Source organism: Notamacropus eugenii, chromosome 1 (genome assembly GCF_028372415.1).
Source record: "Notamacropus eugenii isolate mMacEug1 chromosome 1, mMacEug1.pri_v2, whole genome shotgun sequence".
Lineage (NCBI taxonomy): Eukaryota > Metazoa > Chordata > Mammalia > Diprotodontia > Macropodidae > Notamacropus > Notamacropus eugenii.
In genome coordinates, this window is record NC_092872.1 from 59,881,106 (window position 1) to 59,907,830 (window position 26,725).

Here is a 26,725-nt window from a genome sequence, read left to right on the forward strand (position 1 = left end):
AGACAAAGGCTCTGCTTTCTGTCTCTGATTGGGAAACATCAGCACATCAAACACACTCACCAGAGCAAAGCTGCTGCTTGCAGAGTTTAAAGGGCAATTTGATTTGGCACAGAATGTTATACTAACAGAATTTCATCTCATTAAAACCCAAGTTGAAGCTTTTGGCCTGAGATAGATAAACAATGTTTTCAAATAACAGAATTACTGCAAATCTGAGACTCATGAAGAGTCTTATTTTATTTTTTTTTGAAGCAATTCATCACCAGATCCCCCAGAGTGATCTGAGTAATGCAATATGATCTACATGGGCCATGAACATGGCATTTAATTAAGGATAGTATTAAAAGTGAATGGAAGAGAAGACCATTGCTTTGTCAGCCTTCCAGTACTCTGTTTCCTTATTTCATACTGTTGAGTGTTTCAACCATCTAATCACTCTCCTTTACAAAAGAGAAAACATGGAAGCAGCAAAAATGATAATTATCTCAATCAAAACCAATCCATTTAGGTCCAGGGTGAGTGGGAAAAACTACGGGGACCGGCAGAAAGTCAGGGCAGATGGCATGCCAAGTCTGCAAACCTCTGTCAGAACAGCCACATTTATCTCTCCATGTTAGGACCTGACGTGAGAAACGTCATAATTAAGGAAGGACCAGAAAACTTCCTTTCCCTTTCCCTGGCCCCTACCTTGGGCTACTGTTTTCTTCATGGGATTATGCCCAAGATGTTGACACTTACACAAGTGAGATCGGCAGTGAGCGCCAAGCCTGGATGCCAGGTGCTTTCCCCTTCTTTTTAAGTGTCTCAGGTGGTTTAGAGTTTATTCTTTAATTTTTTAAAATTCTGAATTTAATGAAGACAAAAAGAACATTCCAGTATACAAAGTAGAAGAAAAAAATAATGGTATATGGAACAATAAATCTCTATTACATACTTTTTAAAAAAGCATATAATACATTTAATGTCTTTTCAAAATTGTTCCGCTTATCTATTTTTCCCTCTGCACTTCCTTTTCTAAGCACTCATTTTTCAGTTGCTACATTCTCATACTTTGATAAGAGACCATGAGTCAACTGACCATTATCCCTCCTCCTACCCCCTCAGATTCCCAATAAATTTGGCTTCAGATATGTATGTTCTTTGCATGAGTATCTTTCTGATGGGTTACTGCTAAGTGGCCTACTTAGAGAATGCTTGCTCCTAAATGGTAGAGAAGATAGTATGTGCCCTGAATTATCCTTTACTTAGCACAATATTCTACATGCAGGAGTTCATTATATTCTTGGTTAAATTGAACTGAATGATTTCATTGCCTACTTTACAGGGGTTGTTGTGAGGATCAAATGCTTTGGCTTCCTTGGTGTAAACTTAGGGGGTTGGACTAAATCATCTCTGAGGTCCTTTCCAGATTTATTTTTTGGAAATTCAGCTCAAATGAGATAATCTATGGAAAGTACTTTGTACACCATAAAGTGTTATATAAATGTCAGTTATCATCAGTATTCTCATTTGTTATTGACTAAGTTTTCTTACCAATGCCTCTAACAAGTTTACAATCCAAATGAAATTGTCAGCGTCAGAAGAGTTTATCTCGAAGTGTTTCTAAATCAGTTACTCAGGGATTGGAGCAGAGCATTGAAAAAGACAAGTTTCAGGGATCAATTCTCTTTTTGACCAGTTCACTTCATGCTAAGAAAAATACTCCATGATGATTTATTTATTCATTCATTCTTCAAGCATTTATATTAAATTGTTGTGTTCGTCCTTTGTTGCTGAAGAAGACCATGCCGTCAGAGAAATGATGACATGACTTGCACTTGACTTTGTTCTGAGTGAGGGAGGGCTGTGCAGGTCACCAGCCTCACTTCTCCTCCAGGGCCATCTGAATCCAGTGACCAGATATTCATCAGGATGACTGCAGATGACCCAGGATGCACTGGGAGACCTTGGGCCCTTTAGGTCAAGGTCTTTGCAGGTACTCACTTAGGGTGAGACAATGCCCATTCATTGAATAGTCCTGTTTAAGAAGTAGCCAGGGCATGGCCCCTTTAACGAGGCCAAGAAAAAGAAAGACATCAGGCTTGCTAAAGGCAAAGTGGTCATTTCCAATCTTGACCTCAGGGAGTAACATCTTAAACCCTACCACTGACTGACACCATTATCCTACCACTTGGCTGTTTTGCAAATTTTAACTACTTGTCACAAGGAAGGCAAACCAAGGGTGTGGCTGGTTGACAAAGTGAAAAGAGTCTCAATTTGGAATCAGAGAACCTTGGTTGAAATCTTGCCTCTGACCTTTACTATCTTTGAGACTTTAGTAAGACACTGAACCCCTCTGGACCTCAGTTTCCTCATCTGTAAAATGAAAGGGTTATACTAGATACCTCCAAAGTTTGTTCCTGCTTGAATACAAGATCCTGTGATCATCCTCCACCCTTGAAAACCAATCCAGATCTGTGTTTCATTGATGGTAGATATGAAGCATGAATTGTTAAATGTGCATGATTCCACCTATCATGCCATAGAAACATCTTTACCCTCGAGTCTCTCTCCATCCCTGGGCTACTTTTCTATCAAAAACCCTCCATCCTTGTGGCCTTTCCCTCTGATTGTCTGGTCCCTCCCAGAACCTCCATTTTACATAGGAGGCTTAGGTCAACAATATTTTATTTCTTTCCTAGTCTGCTCTCATGATTGAACTCTACAGGACTTAGTCTATCCATGTCCTTGCAGAAAATATCTTCTTCATCCTTTATCCCATTTATGTGTTGTTTCTCCCATTAGAATGTAAGTTTCTTGAAGGTAGGGACTGTCTCTTTCTTTCTGCTTTCAGTAGTATTCTCAGCACTTAGCACTTACGTCTACATAATGCCTGAATAAATTCTTGTTGACTGACGGAACAGCAGTACATTTTAAAAATGCTATTTTCTGGTAACTGGAAGACCATAGGAACAAAGTGGCCTTTCTGAGGAGTGAATCTGGTCCCATCCTCCTTTTGGAAAGAAAGGGAACTTCTTGAAATGGCAGAGACTTTCTTGGGACCTACTAGGTCTAAGAGGGCAAGGACCACCTCTTACCTAAATGTTTTTACTTTCTCTCCCTCATCCTTTCCTAGTATTGCATAGAATAGATCCCTAATATATGTCTATGGACTTCAAAGAATGATAATCACCATAACGTGCATTTCTACAGAGCTCAATGGCTTGCTTTCTTCACACTCCTTTAAGGGAAATCGTGTATTACATGTTCCACATAATAAAAGTAGCTCTCTCTCCAGAAGCTCGGATGAGTAAAGTTCTAGCTAGTTAAGAATGGGTGGTAGGACTGCACTGGAGTGCAGGTCTTTGGATTCTGGGAACAAAGGTCTTTTCACTAGGTCATGTTCAGCTTTTCTAACCATGAAGATTCCAGGATACAGTGGCATCTCTGCTGCCATTTTCAGGCCCAGAGGATATTGTTCAGAGAGATGTGTAGGCTATTAATCATTGTGAGAAACACTGGAAAAATGTCTGAGGAATTTAAAGATGTCTGTTTTCCTAGATCTATGCCCTGTCTCCTTAGCTAGAGTTCAGGCTCCTATAGGGCACAATAAGGTCAATCAATATGAATTTCCTAAGTCCCTATTGTGTGCCAAACACTGTGCAATAGTCCCTTCCCTCAAAAAACAATCAGGTGAGACTACATATAAAGATGTAGACAAAATAAATTCAAAGTAATGGGAAAGGAGAGACTTAGAGTTGTGAAGATAGAGCGCTGAACGTGGAGTTAGGAAGATCTGATTCAAATCCCATCTCAGACACTCACTAGTTAGGGGACCGTAGGCAAATTTCTTAACCACTGTCTACCTTAGTTTCTTCATCTGTGAAAGGGGAATATTAATAGCACTCACCTCCTCAGAGTTGTAAGGTTAAAATGAGTAGTATTTGCAAAGTGCTTTATAAACCTTACAGCATTATATAAACACTAGTTATTATTACCAGGAAAGGTTTCATGGAGATTGTGACTCGTGAGCTGAATCTGTAAGGAGATTAAAAATTCTAAGAGATGGAGGTGAGAACATCTATATAGCATGTTAAGGTCTTCAAAGTGCTTTATGCTCAGTATTTCATCCTGTTTGGCAGGCGCCACAGGCACAGTCAGTCAATAAGCACATAGTAAGTGCCAACCCTGCCAGGCACTGTGCTGGCACTGTGCAAAGAAAGGCATCTCTACTCTCCAGGTGCTCAGGGTCTAATGAGCAAAACAACACACACACACACACATATACACACACATATAGACACTCATACAGAGACACACACATGTGACAAATTGAACCTAATCAATAGAGAGAAGGCATTAACATGAAGGAGGAATCAAGAAAGGCTTCACATAAAAGATAGGATTTTAGTTGAGAACTTGAGGAAACCAGTAAAACCAGGAGACAAATATGAGGGTGGAGAGCATTCAAGGCATGGGGAACCGTCAATGAAAATGGTGAAATGAGGCAACTAAGAGGTTAAGTGATATTACCCAGAGGCACAGAACTTAAAAAGGTAGGATATGAATCTCACTCTTCTTGATTCCAAGTTCAGTATTCCTATGACCACACTGTTTCTTTTCTTTTCCCCTCATAGCTCTTAGGACAGAGCAGGGAACATGTATTCTTAATGATTGAGCATATTAAATTGATCTAGTGTAGTTTTGTGGGCAGCTAGGTTGGCATAAAAGATAAGAGTACTGGCTCTGGGGTCAGGAAGATTCATCTTCCTGAGTTCAAATCTAACCTCAGACTTTTACTAACTGTGTGACCCTGGGCAAATCACTTAACCCTGATTGCCTCAGTTTCCTCACATGTAAAATGAGCTGGGGAAGGAAATGGCAAATCACTAGTTTCTTTGCCAAGAAAATTCCAAATGGGGTCACAAATTGTCTAACACGACTGAAAATGACTGAACAACAATGACAAAAGTGTGGTTTTAATTCTGATGGCCATCTCACTTATACCTTTTTGCTTAACTTTCCTCGAGAGTCTAGAAATCACCCGAAGTATCTAACCTAATTTTCTGTGAATGGTCTGCTTTTGAACCTTAGTACTGAAAGAATTTTTTTTCCCTTTATCTCTTAGTTCTTTAATCATTTCTTCAAACTTAAGAAGAAATAAAGTAGCAATCAATAAGAACTGACACTACTATAATACTTTATTAAGATCAAGTGCTTTCTATTCATTAGTTCATTTGGTCGTCACACCCACCTGAAGAGTGGCATGGACATGGAAAGGTTTGAATACAAGCCAATAATCCCAGAGCACTGGAGCTTGGTGTCGGAACAAAGAACACAGAATGTCAGAAGTGAATGGGATGCTAAAGCATAGACCATAGGGTGTTAGACCTGAAAGGGTCTCAATTATTTTCTGGTCACAGCCCTCTTCTTTTTTTTAACCATTAGGGAAACTGAGGCCCAAAGGGAGGAAGTGACTTTTCTAAGGTCTCACAGAATTAGTGACAAGGTCAAAGTTAAAACTCAGGTCACCTGACTACCAAACCAGTATTATTTCTACCAAGCCTTGGCATCTCCCTGGTTAATTTAAAAATGACAAACCAATATATTTGAGGAGCTCAAACTTTGAGATATAGTTTCCATAAAAGGGCTATGAATTTAATAACCCTTAAAATTCATATAGTGCTTTAAGGTTTGTGAAATGCCTCACAATATTTTATTCTCACAGAAACCCTGGGGATAGGTGCCATTATTATCCCAGATTTACAGAAGAGGAGACTTGGGTTAAGAAAAGATAAAAGACAGCTAACAAATGACTGAGGCAGGATTTGAACTCAGGTGTTCCTGACTCCAGGTCCAGCAACCAACCAGTTGCCATCAGTGCTCCTAAAGTAAAATATTCATGAAGGCTATTCTCCCACAAAATCCTTCTTCTTTCACTGTTAGCCTCTACTTGTCCCAGGGACATCTTTATCAACAAATAGCCATCTTCTTTTGCAATTTCTCTCCCACAGCCTCCAGATCTGTACTGCATCTTTATCACTCTTACCAAAACTAAACCTGATTGTGCAGAACCATGCAGTCTCAGAGGAGGAAATGACATATCTAGTCCAAGTCTTAGTTAAAGTAGAGATCTCTGTACAACATCCATGACAACTAGTCATCTAGGGACTCTCTAGTCACAGGGAATGCTCTATCTGATAGGGAAGGTACATCCTATTTTTATATAGCTCTATATGCTAGAACATTCTAGTTTCTGCTGAACTTAAATATGCCTCCCTGAAACTTCCACCCATTCATCCAGACTTTCAGACACAGGGACTCTCTTTCAAATATCTAAAGACAGTGATCTTCCCAACTCCAAGCCTTCTCTTCTACAGGCTATATGCCTTTGTTCCTTCAAGCAACCCTCACATGAAACAATTTTGGCCCCTTTCACCTACCATTCACTCTTTACTGGAGGCTTTCAGCTTGTCAAAATCTGCCCCTAAGAGGCCCATCAGTTGGGGAATGACTGAACAAGTTGTGGTATAGGAATGTAATGGAATACCAATTTTCCATAAGAAATGGCGAGAAGACAAGACTTCAGAAAATCCTGGAAAGACTTCTATGAACTGATGCTGTACCAAGACAAAATTGATCACAGTGTGTGATGACTAACTTTGATAGACTTAGCGCTTCTCAGCAATGATCAAAAGACTTATGATGGAAAATGCTGTCCACATCCAGAGAAAGAACTATGGAGTCTGAATACTGGTCAAAGCATATTATTTTTCCTTTTTCCCCCCTTTCTCATGGTTTTTCCCTTTGGGTCTAATTGAAAATATGCTTAATATGATTGGACATGTATGGCCTTTGTCTGATTGCACACTGTCTTGGCTAGGGAGGAGGGGGAAGGATGGGGAGAAAATTTAAAACTCAAAATCTTATAAAAGTGAATGCTGAAAACAATGAATAACTAAATTAAATTTTAAAAAACCAAAAACAAAATCCATTTCCAAAATGTGGATCCTCAAACTGAAAGTGTTTTCAGATATAGTCCAACCAAGGTGGACTGGGATTGGTCCTTTGTCCTCTTTGGCACATAATGACTACTTTTGGATACACTCTTTGGGGGTCCCCTTCTTTGCTAAGTACCCACTTCTCCCATCTTGACCCCACACTTGGGTCTGCTGGAGGAGAAGCGTTGACTCTGGTAGCTCCCACATGAGTTCAATATTATGGACTCAAGAGGGCAATGTATTTTCTGAGCAAAACCTGCAGGCACCAGAAACCTGAAGTGATTTGGTGGCACAGATTGCTCTCCTTTGACTGATACTGAAAGATTTCCCAAGGCAAACCATTAGGAGAGAATCAATAAAGCTTGCTTCTCATTTCAGGGCCTCAGATTGAAAAGGACATTCATCAGCATGCAAGGGCACACTGCATAGAGTGAGAAGTGTCTTCAGAAAACATTTTAGACAGATCTCAGCCCTTCAGATGAAAGATGCCTAGTACATAGCCCTCTGGATGAAGGCTGAGGACTTGGAAAACCTGGAATCTGAGGAGAAAGAAAGGAAGCCAAAAGCAGAAGATAAAAGACAGACACAAGTGGAATTTATGTATGAAAGAGGAACCTTTCCAACAGGATTTAGGGATGCTGGACACAGTCAAAAATAACAACCCCTCTTACTACCTCTGTCCACTACAGTTTCTCTGTGTTGCCATCTTGATGTGTGACTCTCATTGAGTCACTTCTACTCTTTGGGCTTTAATGTCTTCCTTATAAAACAATGAAGTACAATTAAAGGCCCTCTAATATCCTTGCAAGTTCTAACATTCTATGTTCTATTTTCTTGGGTCTTTTCCAGTTTGAATATTTTATGTTCTAAGGCCCTTTCCAGTTCTAATATTTTATGAGCTTTATCTATCATTATCTTGGGATTTAACTATTGAATTGGTGACATTCAATTCAGTCCATTCCCTGGGGATACAGAATTCTGTCCCATATTCTGCACTGCCTTCCTCTCTCATTAATTCACCAGTGTTTGCTAACATTACCTTAACACTACCTTCTGACATTGTAGTATCCTAGAAAATCAAGACCCCAGCTATTTGGTACCATCCAGTAACAAATTTGCATCTTCTGCTTTCCTAATCCCAGTTATTAGGGCAATTAGGTGGCATTGTGGATAGAGCATGGAATTTGGAATTAGATTTGAGTTTGAATCCTGTTTTGGAAACTTACCAACTAATTATGTGACTCTAGGGAAGTAACTCAACCTTTTCATCCCCTTCAAACTTCCCATGGGTCCCCTTCCTTCTACCCTCTCAGTTGAAAATCTTGTTTCATATTTTATGAGGTCATTCGCCAATGAACTCCCTCTTCTCTCATTCAGATGCCTTCTGCTACTATCTCTCTCCTCACCCCTGTCCCATCAGAAAAAGTGGCCTTACTCCTTACCAAGGTCCATTCTTGCACCTACATGAAGGATCTCATTCCGTCCTGTCTCCTCCAACAGATTGCCCTTTCTGTCCTACTCTACTTCATATCTTCAATGTCTTTTCCATCCTCAAATAATCCTTACTTGATCTTTCCATTGCTGCTACCCATTATCCTATATCTCTTTTGCTCTGTGTCCAAACTCCTAGAAAAGACCATTTACAATGGATGCCTCCATTTTCTCCTCTCTCATTTGTTACCCCTTTACAATCTGGCTTCTGACCATATTATTTCACTGAACCTGTTCTCTCCAAAGTTCCCAATGATCTCAATGGCCAAATCCAGTGATCTTTTCTCAGTCCTCATTCTTCTTGACCTCTCTGTAGGCTTTGACAACTGTTGATTACTCTTTTCTCCCTCTTTCTGGAGATCACTCTCTCCTGGATTTCTTACCTATTGGACTTTGCCTTCTCAGTCTCCTTTGCTGGATCTTCATCCAGGGCATGCCCTCTAACTATGGATGTCCTACAGGGTTCTGTCCTGAGTCCTCTTCCCTTCTCCCATTATACAGCTTCACTTGGTGATCTCATCAGCTCCCATGGATTTAACTACAGTTTCCATGCTGATTGTTCCCCAAATATGCCAATCTTTCCCTAACCTCTCTGCTGATTTCCAATTTCACATTTCCAATGATCTTTCAGACATCTTCAACTGGATGTATAGTAGAGATATTAAACTCAACCTGTCCAAACCTCTAAATTCCCCCACCACCAACTTCCCTATTACTATCAAGGATAACAACATCCTCTCAGTCAAAGTGGAAAGGTCATTCACCATGAGCTCACTCTTCTCTCCCTTCCTCATCTCATGTCATTCGTGTGACATGATGCTAGCAAGTGATGTTAGCACGTGACATGAAGTTGAGGTGGAAACCTAAATGTCAGCCTGACTTTTCACTCTCCTCTCTCCCCCTCTCCCATATCCAATCAGATCTACTGACTTCACATCTGCACCATCTCTCAAACATGCCTCCTTCTCTCCTCTAATATTGCCACCACTCATGCTCAGACTACTACAATAGCCTGATGATGGGTTTGTCTGAGATAAGCTTCTCCTCACTAGAATCCATATTCCTTTTCAGTCAACAAAGTAGTTTTCCCAAAGGGCAAGTCTGACTATGTCACTCCATAAACTCTAGTGGCTCTGTATCACCTCTGGTATCAACTACAAAAGGTTCTGTTTAGCATTCAAAGCCTGCCATAACCTACCACACCATTTGCAGACTTTTTATACCTGACCACATACTTTTCAATCCAACGACACTGGACTTCTTGCTGTTCCATAAACAAGACATTCCCTCTGTCAGATTTATGCATTTTGTTTGGTTGACCTCTATGCCTGGAACGCTCTCCCTCCTCAGCACTGCCTTCCCTAGCTTCTTTTAAGTTCCAACTAAAATCCAATCTTCTACAGGAAGCCTTTCCCAATCCTCTTAATTCTAGTACCTTCCCTCTTAATTTTGTCCTGTTTTTTCTGTATCTAATTTGTTCGCACATACCTGTTTGCCTGCTTTTCCCAGTGGATGTGAGTGTCATGAAAGTTGGGACTGTCTTTTACTTCTTTTATCTCCTTAGTGCTTAACAAAGTACCTGACACACAGTCAGTGCTGAACTAAATGTTTACTGACTGGATAATTTAATCCCTTTCAGTCTCTGTTTAATATCAACTACCTCACAGGGTAGTTGTGAAAATCAAATGAAATAACTTAAAGCGCTTTACTAACTGCTATATAAGTGATAGCTTTCTTCCTCCTCCTCATCATTCAGAATTGCAGTTTCCTGGACTGAGTTCTTCTTTTCTCCTTCCTTCCTGAGCTCTTATCCTCATCTAGTTCAATAGTACTAGGCCCAGTCCTTTTCCTCTTCTTCCCTCCTTTTCCACTGTACCACCAATAACCTTGCTACCACACTTCAAACTTCTTTTCATCCTTCATCTCTTATTTTTCACATTCATGGAAACCAGACTCTTTCTGGAAGATTGCTGTTCATCCTTTGTTCTCAAAGAGGACCATGACATAAGGAAGCTGATACCATGACTTGCAAGTGAATTGGATTTAAGTGAGGGAGGGCTGTGCAAAGTCATCAGCCTTCTCCTCGCAAGCCATTTGGGTCCAGTGGTGAGACGTAGATCAGGATGATTGGAGATACAGTGGGAGACCTTAGCCTTTTTAAGCTAAAGTCTTTCAGAGTTCTCACTTTGACTGAGGCAACACCCATTCAGAGATAAAGGCTAGTTAAGAAATGAGCCAAGGAATAGCCCCTTTCAGCAGAACAGAATGTTATCACTTCATGCTTGAGCTATGGTTTCTTAATTGGTCCCTTTGTTTCTAATCTGTACTTTCTCCAATCCATCTTCAACTCACCTGACAAAATACTCTGAATGAGCACAGATTTTATTGGTATAATGAACTTCCAGGAGGTAGGTTAGGGAGGAAATTCTCTCCCTAGGCATATAGGCAACAGCAATAGTTCTGGGATAAATAGTGTAAGGAGGATTGCTGAGAAGGCACCAAGCAGTTATATAAATTTCCTGAGATTATCCAGCCAATGCATATCAAGACAGGACTTGAATCCAGGACTTCCTGATTCCAAGCCCAGCCCTTAATACACTGCAGCACACTTTTTCTCAAACTCTTTAGCCTGACACTCAAGGCTTCCCACAATTTGGGTTCCATCCACCTCATTCTCTGTTTATACTAGCCTTTAAAAAAACCCAAATTCTATATTCTATTTGCTCTGGACTCTGAGCTGTTCTCCAAACTTGATAATCCATCTCTCATCTCTAAGCATTCCCACAAGTCATTCTCCATGCCTGAATGCCTGCTAACACCACCTTTGCTTCTTAGAAACCTGTTTTCCTTTGAAGGCTCAACTCAACCCCCACCTCCTTCATGCTGCTTTCTCCTGTTTCTCTCTCCTTCTACACTCTGCCTGAGTTGTTAGTGCATTCTCCCACTTTAATTTTTTCTGCTTATTAAGACATGTTTTCTCTTCTGAGACGTAAATACCTTGAGGGGCAAGAACCGCTTTTTTTGTTTTTGTTTTTGTCTTTGTATTTCAAAACCTAGCACGGTGCCGAGGTGCCTTGCCACCTCTGAGATTCTGTGTTCTAACTGTGTTTAGCGGTAGCATTTTTATGTTCTGTGACTCCAGAGAAACTATCATATGACAGGATTCTAATTTCCATTTTTGTCATGGATAGCTCGCGGATTGTCAAGTTTACTTTTCCCTTCTGCGTTCTTCTATCCCATGGAACTCTGGCATCCTTCGAAGACCAGTTCAGACATCTGTCCAAAGAAGGTGCCCTTTTTCTGAGTACGGTTCCTACATCCCTCTGGTGCCCACGGACATCAGGGTTCCCCTGAGGGGTTTTCTCAACAACACGACAGCTATGTTGTATTTCTGCAGAATTTCAAACAAAGACCTCTGAGGAGCCATTTGCCTCTGAAATGGATCAGGCTGAAAACAACCTTTAGAATCCCTTTCTGAGCACACAACCATAGCAGCTTTATTGCTCTTTGAATAGTATTCTGTTATTGTTACCTGATTTTTCTATTACAACACTTGGTTTAATAGCATCCATGAATCCATAAGTCCTGACAGATGAATTTATTCTTTTTAATATCCTCTATGTAACACACATCCCTGTGCACATGCTTTGCCATAAGCCACTGGAAACTGATGGAGTATACAGCAGGTAGCTAAGAGGATGGAGAAGGCAGAAGGGAGGTCAGATAGTGCCATCCCAGGGGCAGGTGGGTTATAATGGGAATTTCAGACTCTGTGTGTGTGTGTATGTATGTATGTACACATGCTTGTGATATAATTGGGTCCTTGGTGTGCACCAAGGCAGAGCTACAACTACTCTGCACATTGCAGGAGGGTTGCCTGAAGTACTAAATAGTAAAGTGACTTGCTCAAGGTCAAACAGCTTGTATATATAAACAGCAGGACTTGAAGCCAGGTCTTTGCAACTCTAAGGCTAGAACTCTAAATGATCTACCTTGTTGCCTATGCAGGAGGGTCTTAGAATCAAATAAATGTCAGAGCTCCACTATATCTTAGCCCATGGAACATAGAATGCCAGAGATGAAAGTGTCCCTATATTTATACTGAGGAAGGAAAAGATCCTTTGCTTTGCTAAAGGTGGAGGAGAATATGGTTGATGTTTACATGGTAGTGTCCGGTACGCCTTCAGTGAAGCCTTCCTCCAATGGCTTGCAGTAGAATGAAGGTGACTTTGATTTCTCAAAGTTTATGCCCATGGGATGAAAGCTATCATATGTCTGCCAAGGTAAGAAAGGCTCTGAATACAGGTCCAGTGACAAATTATGAATTTATGGACCAAGCTGGCCTAATTCAGAGGTACTCATCACCAGAAAGTTTGACACGAAGTGATGATCTTTTTGGACAGCAGAAACTCACGAAGACTGTCTACTGAGGTTAAAGAAGCTGTGATTTGAGTAGTTTAGTGATCCAATGAGGTAAGTCCATACTAGGCCTTGTTTCTTTATATACAAAATGAGAGAACTGCACTAGATGATGTCTATGGTCTCTCTCAGATCCAAATCCCATACTCCTGTGACAAGTGACAGAGAGAAGGGGTGCCTCAGATCCTTATCACATCACTTCTCCTTTGAACTATTGTAATAGCTTTTTAATATGGTAGCCTGTTCCCAGTCTTTCCACTGTCCAGTATATTTTGCAGATGCTATCAGAGCAATCTGTAAAGCACACAGTTTGACTAGGTCACTTCCAGAATCAAAAATTTTAACAGGCTCACATTACCCATAGAGTAAACTATGTACTGATTTATTAGCCTGATATTCAAGGCCCTCCCAAATCTGGCCCTAAACTATCCATCCAGCTTGATCTCACAATGCTTGTCTTCATGCATGCTATACACCTCTCAAACTAGACTGCTCTCCAAGGCCCCATTCTTGTTCTACCCGCTCTTGCTTCAGTACATTTGTCCATGCCAGCTTCTGAGCCAACTTTCCTCCCCATGTCCAATGGTTAAAACTTTTTTCTCTTCAAGACCTAGCTGGGGTGCTGTAATGGCAAGTAAAATAGGATCTTTTGCTGTTTTCGTTTTGGTATGATCAAGAAGTATAATGCCTCTGTTTGAATGTGACTGGGGAGGATCTTTCCTACTCACTAGATTTGTAAGAAGGTTCCCACCTTTTGTTAATGAGGCACTGTTTCTCCAGGGATACGTTGCCCTCTGGTTCTAAAAAGTGTATAAAGACTCTGAGGGTGAGGTTTTACTTTGGAGCTTACTGATTGCAAGTGTTTGTTTGGCCAGATGAGGACTCTGGGAAGCCACTTTAAGGAGACGCCATGGCTTTGAGAACCCAGATGTTGTGCTTCCCTCTCTGACAGTTGTCTGTTGAATTATGGTCAGGCAGAGGCAGCTATGTCTATTGATCTTTAATTTCTTTGTATTTAATTTCTCTGCATTTTCTTTGAAGTTTGGGGTGCTGACTCCCCTGAAATAGATGAACGATATATGTACTTGTTTAAAGGATTGATACATGTGCTTGAGTAGTGATTGCTAACCCCCCAAAAGTTGCCTTTCCTTTTATGAATGCAGATCTAAGAACCTGTGATAGCAAGCCCTCCTGTGTATGTTGGGGTGCTTCCCATTTCCCTCCATGAAATCTTCCCTGAGGCTTCCAAAAGGAAACAAGCCTTCCCTTCCCAACCTTTTATGCCTTTCTGTTTGATGTCTCCAGTATATACTTAACATCTTTAGTCTTGACTTTTGTATGGAAATCTCTCCTGGACTTAGAACCTCCTTGAAGTCAAGACTACAGCTCATTTCATCTTTATATCTCCAGTGCCAGCTAGAGCATACAAGGAGCTTACTTATTGCTTACATACTAAGTTTGAATTCAATCTCCACTGTGTGACTTTGTGCAAGTCACTATGATTGCCTCAGTTTCCTCATCTGCAAAATGGGGTGAGAGTAGCACCCAACTTATAGGGTTACTATGAGCATTAAATAAGATATTTGTAAAGTGCTTTGCAAAATTGAAAAGCTACTTTTCCATTCTCTCATTCCACTGTCTACTGTCTAAGTAAATCACTGAGGCCTGAGTGCCACCTCCAACTCCAGGGAGCAAGAAGATAAGAGGGCATTTCTCTTAAGAACTCCTTCTTTGAGGAGACTTCCTAGTCTAGGTTGCATCAGTCATTCTGGAATAAGAAACAACAACAGCCCTTGTAGCTACTCCAACTTTTAGCACTAAGAGGTGGTTGTAGGGTTGGGGGTCCACTCACATGGCTCAGGAAGCTTGGAATTCTCCTCTCAGATAGAGACATCCCCTTTCCCATCCCAGGTCCCAAAATTTCTGAAGCAATGAACTCACTTTCTTTACTTAGGCTTTACATCAAGCCTTCTCCCAAGCAATTCATAAGTTATTTTTAAATGGATATCTCAGTGAGGAGATACTTTTCCCACCTTCTTCCAGGTGGCTCTTTAGAGAGAGCCTGAGGATAAGTCCCTGTAACACAGTGAGCACCTTGGCTGTCCTTCAGGGCTATGGCTGTCAGAAGTACTTAAATCAGTGCCTTAGCGGACTCCAGTTTCACCCAGTTTAAGGGCACAACAAACAACTTGTCCTAGGCATGAGATGATAGCAATGAATCCTTTTCGTGCAGGCACAATGTCATCGGATCATCCAGGGATCTTCAAATTACAGTATAGGCTTAATCTCCCCACTCCCATTGACTTAAGATGTTTTTCACATTTTTAATGAGATACTAAAAATTAGCAAGGTCCACTGTCATCAATTTACAAATTGGATACCCGGCAAGGTGAGAAGTTATTTGCCTAAAGTCTTGGAGTTAAGAAATACTAGATTTGGGATTCAAACCCAAGTCTTCTGATTTCAGATCTGGTGCTTTCTGTTATGTGATATTTTATGTTCTTTATATAGGGACCAATCATCTGGAATGGGGAAAGGCAGGAGAGAAGATTATATATCAGGCTAATTGACCAAGGTGTTATTTACATGGCTAGTATTTCAAGGGTGATGCCAGGAGTACAAACTCTGGTTGGTCTTATCAAACTGGAAAGATTTAGAGTAGAGGACCAAGGGCAGTCTCCTTTGAGGACCAGCTGAGCGCCCAAGTTCACTCCAGGTGATCCAGTTGCCATCTGTATTGGCATAAGAAACAAACACCCACCCTAAGGAGACTGTAGATCTTTAAAAGTGTTTCACACAATGATAATTGGTCTGAACTAAGCCCTTTTGCATTTATTAGAGTTGTTATATCAGTTAGTTAATTAACTTCAGCAAGGCATCCAACAAAATCCCTTATGATATCTTTGGGTACAATGTAGCAATATGGCTTTGATAATAACATGGTTAATTGGACCTTGAAATGACTAAATAACTGGACTCACAAAGTGTTGGTTAATCCGGAGGTGAGGTCTTAGGGCAAGGTTTTGTCCAACATTTTAAATAGTGACTTGGGTGAAGTTCTCCTTGGACTCTGAGACTGGGCTTCTATCCTCCTTGTATTCATGTTGCCTCTATAATCCTGTGTCATTGTCAATCCCAGATCTGCTGCTCGTCAACTAACATGACCTTGAACAAGACGCTTAATCTCCTTAGGCCTAAATTTCTTCATTTGTAAAATTAGGGGGCTGGATTAGATCATGGTTAGAGTAGTTTCCAGCTCCAGATACGATCTTCAGCTTCAGAACTGGGGGATACACTTAGATTTTAAAAAACCAAGTCACAACAATAGGATCAGGGAGATCTGGCTTGACATCAGAGGCAAGTAATATAATTTCTCTTTATCTTCATATATCAAAGGGGGATAGTAACATCTACAGTATCTATATCATGAGGCTATTGTGATTATAAAAGTGTATGTTACACATAAAAATATACATGTGCTCACAAATGTGAATACATACATTTATACAACTACATATACACTTACATGTAGTTAGTATCCCAAAAGTCTTAGCACAGTTTCAAGCTTTAATAGATTAAAATTGTACTAAGGCATTTTAAACATCATGTGTATATAAATGTGTGTATGTGTGTGTGTATGTGTAGCATGTTTTGCAGGCTCAAAAAATAATTCCAATAACTGGGATGAAGATATGAAAAGGATGATAACCAAATGGACAGATGACTTGAAGATGGGTTAGCCAGTAGGTTAAATGAATGAATCATGATTTCAAAAGTAATTTCAATGGAATGGAATAATGAACCTAAACCAGGAAGTGAAATGTCTATTTCAGTACTTAGGATCAAAGAAATGTAGATTTAGAGTTGGAAGGAAACTTGAAGGGCAACCAGTCTAAGCCCCTCATTTTTCAAATAAGGAAACTGAGGCACAGAAGGTTGTCTTGTCAACAACTAATAAGGGAATGAGATAGGATATGAACCCAGGTCTTTCTGACTCCAAGTCCAGACCCATTTCCACTCCACTTCAAGGACCTGGGATTGTATCTGTCTGTCTACTGACTTAGACTGCAAACCTTTAGTCCAGGGGCATCAGATTTGTGGACAACATATCTGTATCCCTCTCAAGTGACACCTCAGTCATATTAAAATGGAAAATATTTAACAAAATAAATAAAAATACAGTAAAATATAGATAGTGTTACATTTTAAAACTAAGTCAATATGTGGCCTGCAGGGATTAGTGGGTCCCTATCTCTATCTGAGTTTGATGCTGCTGCTTTGGATGACCAAATGCAGGATGGGCATGGTCTTCATGAGTTGCTCTGTTTGGAAAAAATTACAAGAGTCATCACTTGAAATCCAATTTCCTAAACACAAATTTCAATGACAGGAGAAGCTAGGTGGTGCAGTGGATAGAGTATCAGTGCAGGAGACAGGAGGACGAGTTCAAATCTCACCTCAGACACTTGACACTCACTAGCTGTGTGACCTTGGGCAAGTCACTTAACCCCAATTGCCTCATCCTGGGTCATCTCCAGTCATCCTGATGAATATCTGGTCACTGGATTCAAATGGCTCTGGAGGAGAAGTGAGGCTGGTGACCTACACAGCCCTCCCTCACTCAAAACAAAGTCAAGTGCAAGTCATGTCATTATTTCTCTGATGGCATGCTCTTCTTCAGCAATGAGGGACAAACAAAGACTCATTTCAATGATAAACAGTTCGTTTTCAGGATCATACAAGAAAACTTTTCACTTGGGGAGGACCACTCATAGCTTGCATTACACTAAAAATAAATGTAAGGTCTGGATTTAAGTTTTTGAAAAAAAAATATCATAAGAACAAATCAGGATATCTGGTTTGAAAGCAGTCTATGGGGGGAGGGGAGTCTTGTGGTTTTCACTCAGTTAGAACTGAGCAGGAGCTAAAAGAATGGTGTAGCTACTAAAAATGTGGGTGAAGTTTTAGTTTGTGTCAATGAAAGGTGGAGGGAGATAATAGACCCATCGTACTTTGCCCTGAAAAGAGCACATTGGAGATGTTATTCCTCTTCTTGGGACATTTGAAGATGGATGTTTACAAACTGGTGAGGGTGTCCATTTCTTCAGTCCAAGAAACAAGGCAACAAACCCAAGGAGGTGGGAAGGTGTTTGCTACTCCCATAGCTCTAATAAAGACCTCAGCTTCTCTCTTCTCTTATGCTGCCTCTTAGCCAGTAAAAATAGGGAAAGTCCAGGCCTCTCAGCTGGCATCCTTTAAATTGATCTTCATGCTTGGTTGTTAAGTGATGGGTATTGATAGCAGGGAAAGAAAATGAGCTAGGTGAGCCAGGTTATGGAAGAGCCTGAGCTCTCTGGGGAGCATGGTTAGTTGAGAGGCTGGGCTATGTTGTAGATTGTCTGAGGGCTTAGAGATGAGTATCATAGCAAAAGGTTAAGCAATGATGACTATGTCATAAGGACAGCAACAGCTGTGCCCCTGAGACTTTCTGAGTCCTTCTCTGTTTTCTCAGACATACCCATGTTGGCAATTGAGGAGCCCTTATAGTTTTGAAATTGTGTTGTATTAGAAATATTTGAGAAATTTTGGAATATTTTTTTTCCAGGAAGTGTAGATATTTGAAGGGTTGTCATGTGGAAGAAGTAGGTATCCTAGAGCCTTCAAGGATTACAAGATTTGAGATTTGAGTTCGATATAAATGAGGCTGAGCCTCTACCAATTAGCAACATCCATCAGTGCAACAGGCTACTTTTCAAAGCAGTGAGCTTTCTGTCAATAGAGATATTCAAATTAAAGTTATCATGATTGTAATAGAAGAGGTTCCTACATTGAATGAAGTAACCTACCCTAAGATTTTCTACATTTCTATCACATATAATTCTATGGTATGGTTTAAATTCCACATGCTAAGATTTATACACAATTACAAACTATTTCTACACAATAACACTTCTAATTAAGTCATCGAGCCCCATATAAACTAAAAATATTAGATTAAAAGACTTGGGTTCTAATGCTAGTTTTGCCTCTGACTAGCTATATGACTTTGGGCAGATCCTTTGTAGACTTCAGTTTTCTTTTTATTGTGAAATTTTAGTGTACTAGATGAGCTCTGATTCTGAAACTCCATGACTTATAGCCTCTAAGAGCTAACCTTCCTCAGTGAAATTAAAAAAAAAACCACACACCTTAATTAATCAGAGAGCTAATTGTTCTTTCCTGTTGAGTCCTTAGCTATGACAAACCCTCTAAGGCATGAGTGGAAAAATTCATAAGTATGCAATCATACACCCATATGTACACATGTGCACACACACACACACACACACACAACTCTTAAAGAACTGTGTCACTTAAGTTCTTAAAGTATAAAAGAAAAATTGCCAAGGCTAGTCCCATAGTCAACACCTTCAAAAGGGCTGGCTAACATTCATAAACCATTCCAGCTCTGATTTGCTCTGTTTTTCACCTTGGGCAGAAGCGGATCAGAGAATTACCACGAATTACCAACTCAGACAGCATTTGAGTTTCTGAATTAAATTTAAATATGGTTGAGATAAACAACGTGACCTTTTCAACACCAGTATGAAGAGAAAGTGACATAATCAAACCAACAGAAAGAATCCAGGTGAAATCAGATTCTTTATCACAGCCCAAAAGGAGAGCAGGGATATTTGACTTGGTAAAGAAGCAATCATTCTCCAAAAATTTTCACTGAAGACACTCATTATAATTACAACCATGAAATCAAAACTCAATAGCCCTGATACATTTCCTACAACTTCAAAGGGCAGATGGTCTATGTGTGGAGTCAGAGTTCTAAATCTGTTGGTATGTGTGTATTTTGCAGGCTTCCATATGTTTTGGTATATAGGCTTGTGTAGACGCATGAGGAAGTACATAAATACATACAGCATGTCTGCATCTCAAACAGTGCCAAGAGCACACACTCTCTAAGGAGAGAGAAAAAGAGAGTATGTCAGAGGAAAAGAGAGAGAAGGAAGAAACAAAGAAAGGAAAAGAGAGGTGGGATGGAGAACAGGGGAAGAAAACAGAGAGAAAAGTGAAGAGGGGGAAAAGGGAGGAGAGGAAGAGGAAGAAAAAACTGGAAATAGTTGACTTACAGCCTTTGGCTTGTACGGGGGCTGAATCTCCTTGCGTTCAAGTTTCTCCCAGTCAATATACCGGAAAAATGCATGTTCCTTAATATCACGTTCCCCTTCGGGCCCACATCCCAGACGTTTACCTGGGTGCTTGGTCATCAGCTTAAAAAGAAAGAGAAACATTTCATTCAACTGATATATGCTGATACACTATATCCTAGCTGAATTAGTAAAAGAAACAAATTAAAGAAGTTAAAAGTTTTGCTTTCTCCCCATTCAGCCTTCATCCAGCTGCTCTTGCCAGCATCTGCCTGCTTCTCATCAGCCTCAATGTCTAATGCAACTTTATCTCACAGAGAAGTCTTTCACCCAAAACCAAGCTGAAGCCTAGTCAGAAAGAAGTTCCTAGACCACAGGAATTGGTTTACATTTTGAATTACCCGTGCTCAACACAGTGACTTGGACATTTTAATGTTGGAAAAGATCTCTGGCTTCCTTAGTGGAGAGAATTCCTGATGTGAAAGTTTCTTCTACTAAATCAGATCTGCACCTGCTTTCCAATTTAGAGTCTTAGTTTCCTAGGGCACTGAGAAGGTAAATGACTTATCCAGGGTCACACTGTCAGCATGTGTCAGGAACTTGACCCCAGCAGGGTCTTCCTAATTATGAAGCAAGCTTTCCATTTACTATGCCACGCTGCTATGCTGCCGAGTGCCTTGGACAGAAGGCACTCAATAAATGTTGGGTTGTCTTGAACGTTGGACTACTGAAACACCACAAACTCTTCCAGGAACAAATTTTGTGAACCTCTATATGTGATCCATGAAAATGGCATTAAATACTTCAGATTACGTATCTGCAAAATCCATTCATTGTGAGAAGCTGATTGAGTCTACTACATAATAAAATCACTGTAGAATGCTAGCGTTTTAAGGTATCTTAGAGTTTATCATCTCTGAAAATGGGGAAGGAAGGGCCACTAGATCTACTTCCAATTCCAATATCTTACCCATTTTTCATAGATGGGAGAGTGGGAGTAGATCTAGTAGCTCCTTCTCCCCCATCTTTCATATGAGGAAATTGGAGGACAGAAAGTGACAGGAAGTGACTCAGGGTAGGTAAGGAGTCAGACCTGGTATCCTGTCTCCCAGTCTGGGGCTCTCTCCACTACATGAGGCTGCTTCCCTTAAGAAACTGCCAAAATATTAGAGTAAACAGTGGTCACCAGTAATTACTTTTTAAAGCTCATTAAATAGTCAAAATACACATAGCACTTTTTTTCCCCTGGATCACACACCAGGCTCAATTCCACTGAGATTTCTCTAGTTTGCCGTTTAAATTACTTAGTTATCAACCTGACATCTTTGTATCTTTGAGCTAGTGCAAAAACCCGCACAAAGCCAAGATGAATAGCAGCTCTGAAGCACAAACAAAACAGCCTTCCTTTTTTTAACCAGCATAAAATGGTGTGAAAATTTATTTGATCTCAAGTCTTCTACATATTTGGGGACAGTTGTGAGAGGCAGCTGGTGCGGTGAAACGAACAAGGAAATCTAGGTCTCAATCCCATCCTTGTTACTTGCTATTTTTAATGACCAATTTACCTTTCTGGGTCTCAGTTTCTCCATCTGAAAAATGGAACTGTTGCATTACCTACTTCACAGAGTTGTTAGGAGGGATGCTCTTAATAAATTATTCAGTACTATATAAATATTATAATATGTAATAATATTTTATTATATTAAATCTGAGCTGTCAGACTTATTGTAACAGTGTGGGAATGTGAAAAAAACAAGAATGCATTCAACGGGGATAGAAATTATAATATGGAAATATAAAATATTAAGTAACAGGCATTTAGTAAGTACCTATTGTATACAAAGCACTGAGCTACATGCTGAAGAGATACAGGGTCTATATACGGCAAGGTCATTACCCTCATTTAGTTTGAAGTCTGACAGAGGGAAAGGAAACCTACACAAATAATTAAAATACAAAATGATCCAACATTTCCAATCAGTTCAACAAACATTTTTGGGGTGCTTAGTATGTGTAAGGCACTGAGAATACAAAGAAACAAACAAAAGAGACCCTGCCCTTGAGAGCTTATGAGAGGTAAAGGACACATTGGTAAATAAAGACTGTACAAAGAAAACGGAAGTGCTAGAGAGAGCATGGGAGGGATAGGGAAGGTAGCATCTGTGCAGAGTCTTGGGGAAAATAATGATGCTCAGCAGTAAAAGATGAGGAGGGAGGGCATTTCAGGCACAGGGAACAGCTTCTGTGGATTCAACAAGGTGGGAGATAAGAGTATCAGAATCAGGCAACAGCTTGACTGCAATATAAATGTAAATTAGGTAAATGGGTGTATGGGGTGATAGTAAGTAGGAGACAGATTGTGACGGGTCTCCAAAGCAGCCTAAGGAGCGTGCATTTTGTTCTATAGGCATGCTAAGTGAGTAAAAGAACACATGAGTCTTGGGGGAGACAAGATGATGATGACAATGACCAAGGGGACTGTGGTGGTGATGAGGATGAGGATGATGAACTGAGCTCTCTCTGTCTCAATCATGCCTGAAATACAGTGGCCATCCAGGGGCTCGATCACAATGTCGAGTGGTACAGAAGCTCTTCCCAGCTCTTTTTCTGACCTGGGCCATTTTGCCCCTCCATAGGCAACTTGGTGGCTTCCTGCTGCCAGGGCTTCACAATACTGCTGCCATATCTAGTGTGGAACTTAATTGACTTTAGCCCTACTACATCTCAGAACTCCCAAGTTCATGCATTCCATGAGCCTCAACCTCCCTGGTAGTACAAGTACCATCACCTTAGAATAGAATGATCGTTTTTGAAAGGTGGAGTCAGAGAAGGTTTTTCTGGAGGAGAGGGCCTTTGAGTTGTGGTGCATGAAGTGCATAGGAGTTCAATGGTGGAAGGGCACTTCAGGCATAAGGAATAACAAGAATTGAGATTCAGTGGTAGAATAGAATGGGTTTCCAGGAACCCAGGTAGTAGGTTCCCCCTCACTGAAGGTCTTTAAGCGAAGTCTGGATAAACTACTTACTGAGTGTACTATAGGGAGCATTTTTTTCCAGATAAAATTTAGAGTGGCCTCTTCCATCTCTGAAATTCTGTGTGTGTGTGTGTGTGTGTGTGTTTTGTGAAGTATACAGTATCAATTGATGGACAGTCATTTATTAAGTGCCTATGATAAGCCAGGTGGCAAGTATACAAAGACAAAAAGAAAATTGCTTCTGCTTTCAGGGAGCTTACAGTCAGCTAGGGAAGATGACATGGTCACCTATAAGTATAAACAGAAAATACAACACTAATAAAAGAAGATGAAGTAGTCCAGGGAGTGAGGGAACTAGCAGCTGGAGGGATGGGCTTCCAGTAGACCCAAAAGGCTTCCAGTACAAGATGGTGCTTGATAACAGAACATAATCTAGTTTGGGTGGAATGGAGTATGTGAAAAAGAGAGTGGTACTGGATCATGCAATCATGACTGTGAGAGTTTCCTAGCCACAAAGCAGAACTCAAAAGCTAATCTATCAGACACAATATCAGAAGTCCATATTCGTGGGAGGCATCATGGAGGAATAGATAGAAGGCCAAGAAGAACTGGGTTTAGGGGCCATCTCTGACACATATAAGCTCCATGATCCTAAGCAAGTCATAATTGCTCAGTGATCCAGGCAAATCTTTTGGTACTATAAATTACAGATAAGATACTAATCTACAGTAAAAGAAAGAGCATCCTCACCTATTCTCTGTGTCAATGAAATCAGAGGTTTGATTCCTACCCCATCTATATATATGTTAAAAGTATTCATGTGTTGAGATAGATATACACATCTCTCTCTCTCTCTCTCTCTCTCTCTCTCTCTCTCTCTCTCTCTCTCTCTTTCTCTCTCTCTCTCTCCCCACCTGTTTGTCTCTCCTCATTTCTCTCTCTCTCTTGGTCTCCAGGTAGATATATAGCTTAATAGATATATATTGCATTGATGCATTGATACTAGGAAAGAACTCTTTTCCAGTGTTGACTTTTGAAGGTAGTGGAGGTAGCTTCAGCTTTAGCTATAGAATTATATTTGGGAAGTAGAGTCATGACCAGGTCTCTGTGATCTGACGTCTCTAGGTTGGTCTCCAAGGTCTCCATTCTTCCCCTTCAAGTACTAACACATTCAATAACCAGGGATTTCTATCTTTCTGAGATAGAATAAGTCTACCTATGGTTGAACCAAGTGGCAAAAATATCCAGGAAGGCACTTTCCTAGAGGTATCCCCTACCTCCAGGGACACACTGATATCTCACATCTGCAAAGTGCTCCTCATTATGACCTGAGTCAGTCTGAGCTAGGTTAAGTTTCATATTTTGACATTTTCTCATAGCAATTAAGTAGTAAGACCTTGTCCCAGAAATTCCAAGGGAAGTGATTAGATCAGCAGATCACCAGTGTTAGAGCTGCTTTTGTCATTGCCTTGTATATCCTAGTTGTTAATTACTTTCTTGAGGAGGAATCAGTTGATGGACAGTGATTTATTAAGTGCCTGTTATAAGCCAGGTGGCAAGTATACAAATACAAAAAGGAAATTGTTCCTGCTTTCATGGAGCTTACAGTCAGCTAGGGAAGATGACATGGTCACCTATAAGTATAAGCAGAAAATAAAACACTAATAAAAGAAGATGAAGTAGTCCAGGGAGGGAGGGAACTAGCAGTTGGATGGATGGGCTTCCAGTAGACCCAAAAGTCTTCCAGTACAAGATGGTGCTTGATCAGAGTCTCGAAGGAAGTAAAGAATTCTACAGGGGAGAGATGAGGCTGCAGTTCTTTCCTAGAATGGGGAATTACAAAGGCATGAAGACAGGAGATGGAGGACTATACGTGAGGAACAGAAAATTGGCCAATTTGGCTGGACCGTGGAATATGGAAAGGAAAGCAACACACCACCAAGCTTCAACTTGGGTAAGGGTCAGTTTGTGAAGGACTTTTAAAGTCCAATAGAGGAGTTCATATTTTATTTTAGAATCTATAGAGAGGTACTGAAGTTTATTGAATAAGGCAGTGACATGGTCAGATCTTTATTTAAGGAAAATCACTTTAGTATCAGTGTGGAAAATGACTTGGAGTGGGAAAAGGCTAGGGGCAGCAAAACCAATTAAGGAGGTCAATGCCATAGTGGAGTGAGGGCTTAAGTTAAGGTGATTGTCATGTGAGTAGTTAGAAGGGGACAGATGTAAGAGATCAAAATGAGATTTGTCAACTAAGTAGATATGTAGGATGTAAGAGAATGAGAACTATAGGATGATGTCAAAGTTGCAAACCTGGGAGATGGGAACAATGCTTGAACTGAAACAGAGAAGTTTGGAAAATGAGTTTTGGGATAACAAAATGAGTTTTCTACAGGATGTATTCATTCAGTTTGTGATTAAAGATTTAAGCTCAAGGAAAAGACCATGGCTGGATATATAAATCTGTGACTCATGCACATAGAGATGATGATTAAAGGAAGTAGGGATCCCCATTGATATGGTGGCCACAACATCTTCATATTTCTTCTTGTCTCACTGTACTTCCCTACTGGAAAAGCTTACCCTTCTACCTGTGACTGAATGAGGGGGCATGTCCCTTGCCAACAATATGTGTCATTCTTCATTTGATTCCTGCTAAACAGAAATATTGCTCAAAACAGATATATACAGAACCTCTGGAAGAGAGATTACCCAGAAATGTTTTGAAAATGGTTGAATGCAACTACCACCATTTTGTTAAGCAGAAATAGCACATTTACAAAAAAGGGAGATGACACACTTTCATCTGCTACCAAAGGTTCAATGATCATCTCTATGCAGATGACATATATCTATCCATGAGTCCTACTTTGCTTTAAATCTCTAGTCCTGCGTCAACAACTGTTTTCTAGACGTTTCCACCTTGATGTCCTTGTTAGCTCCTCAAATTCAACATTTCCAAAGCAGAACTCATAGTTTCCTCCTTAAACCTTTTCCTTCTGCAGACTTTCTTATCTATGTTGAAGGCATTGCCATCCTCCCAACCCCCATATTTACAAGTTTATAGTCTTTTAGACCATGGGTTCTTAACCTGAAGTCTACAGTAGATTTCTGGGGTCCATGAACTTTGATTAGGAAAAATTACATCTTTATTTCAATCAAATTGCTTTCCTTTGTAATTCTATAAATCTTATTTCATGCATTTAAAAACATTCTGAGGAGTCCATAGGCTTCGTTAGCCTGCCAAAGGGAAACATGAAGCAAAAATGGTTAAGAATCTCTGGATTAAATGTTTTTATCTCCCTCATTTCTCCTATCATTCACCAAATCCTCTTAATAGCTCCTCCATGCCATGTCTCTTATCCATCCTTTTCTCTACAGTCACATAGTCATTACCTTAGTGTAGGCCCTTACCACCTCTTGCCTGAAATATTTTAATTAGTCTCCTTGCTTCTAGTCTCTCTCAATCCACTGGTACAGCTACAAAAGAAACTTCCTAAGCTCTCAATGTCACTCATCTACTTTAATACCTTCAGTGGCTCCCTAGGATAAGCTCCTTAGCCTGGCATTTAGGGCCCTCACAATCTATTTCCAACCAATGTTTCCAGCTTTATTTCATATTACTCCCTTTCCCACACTCTCTGTTCCAGGCAAATTGGATTATTAGCTGTTGTCTGAACCTGACATTTCATTTCCACCCTCTGTAAATTTTCCTAAAC

General features: G+C 40.3%; 1 protein-coding gene across 3 annotated transcripts in view; it reads right to left on the reverse strand.

The window, feature by feature from the left end:
- PRKCB (protein kinase C beta) overlaps positions 1-26,725 on the reverse strand; it is a 619,385-nt gene that overhangs the window by 67,701 nt on the left and 524,959 nt on the right. For 2 of the 3 annotated variants that reach the window (XM_072603854.1, XM_072603845.1), the window contains exon 16: positions 20,015-20,155. In XM_072603854.1, the coding sequence (XP_072459955.1) occupies positions 20,015-20,155 (141 nt within the window). Of the gene's footprint in view, positions 1-19,733; positions 19,844-20,014; positions 20,156-26,725 lie in introns of those variants that run through there. The other variant, XM_072603861.1, reaches the window with a different exon arrangement.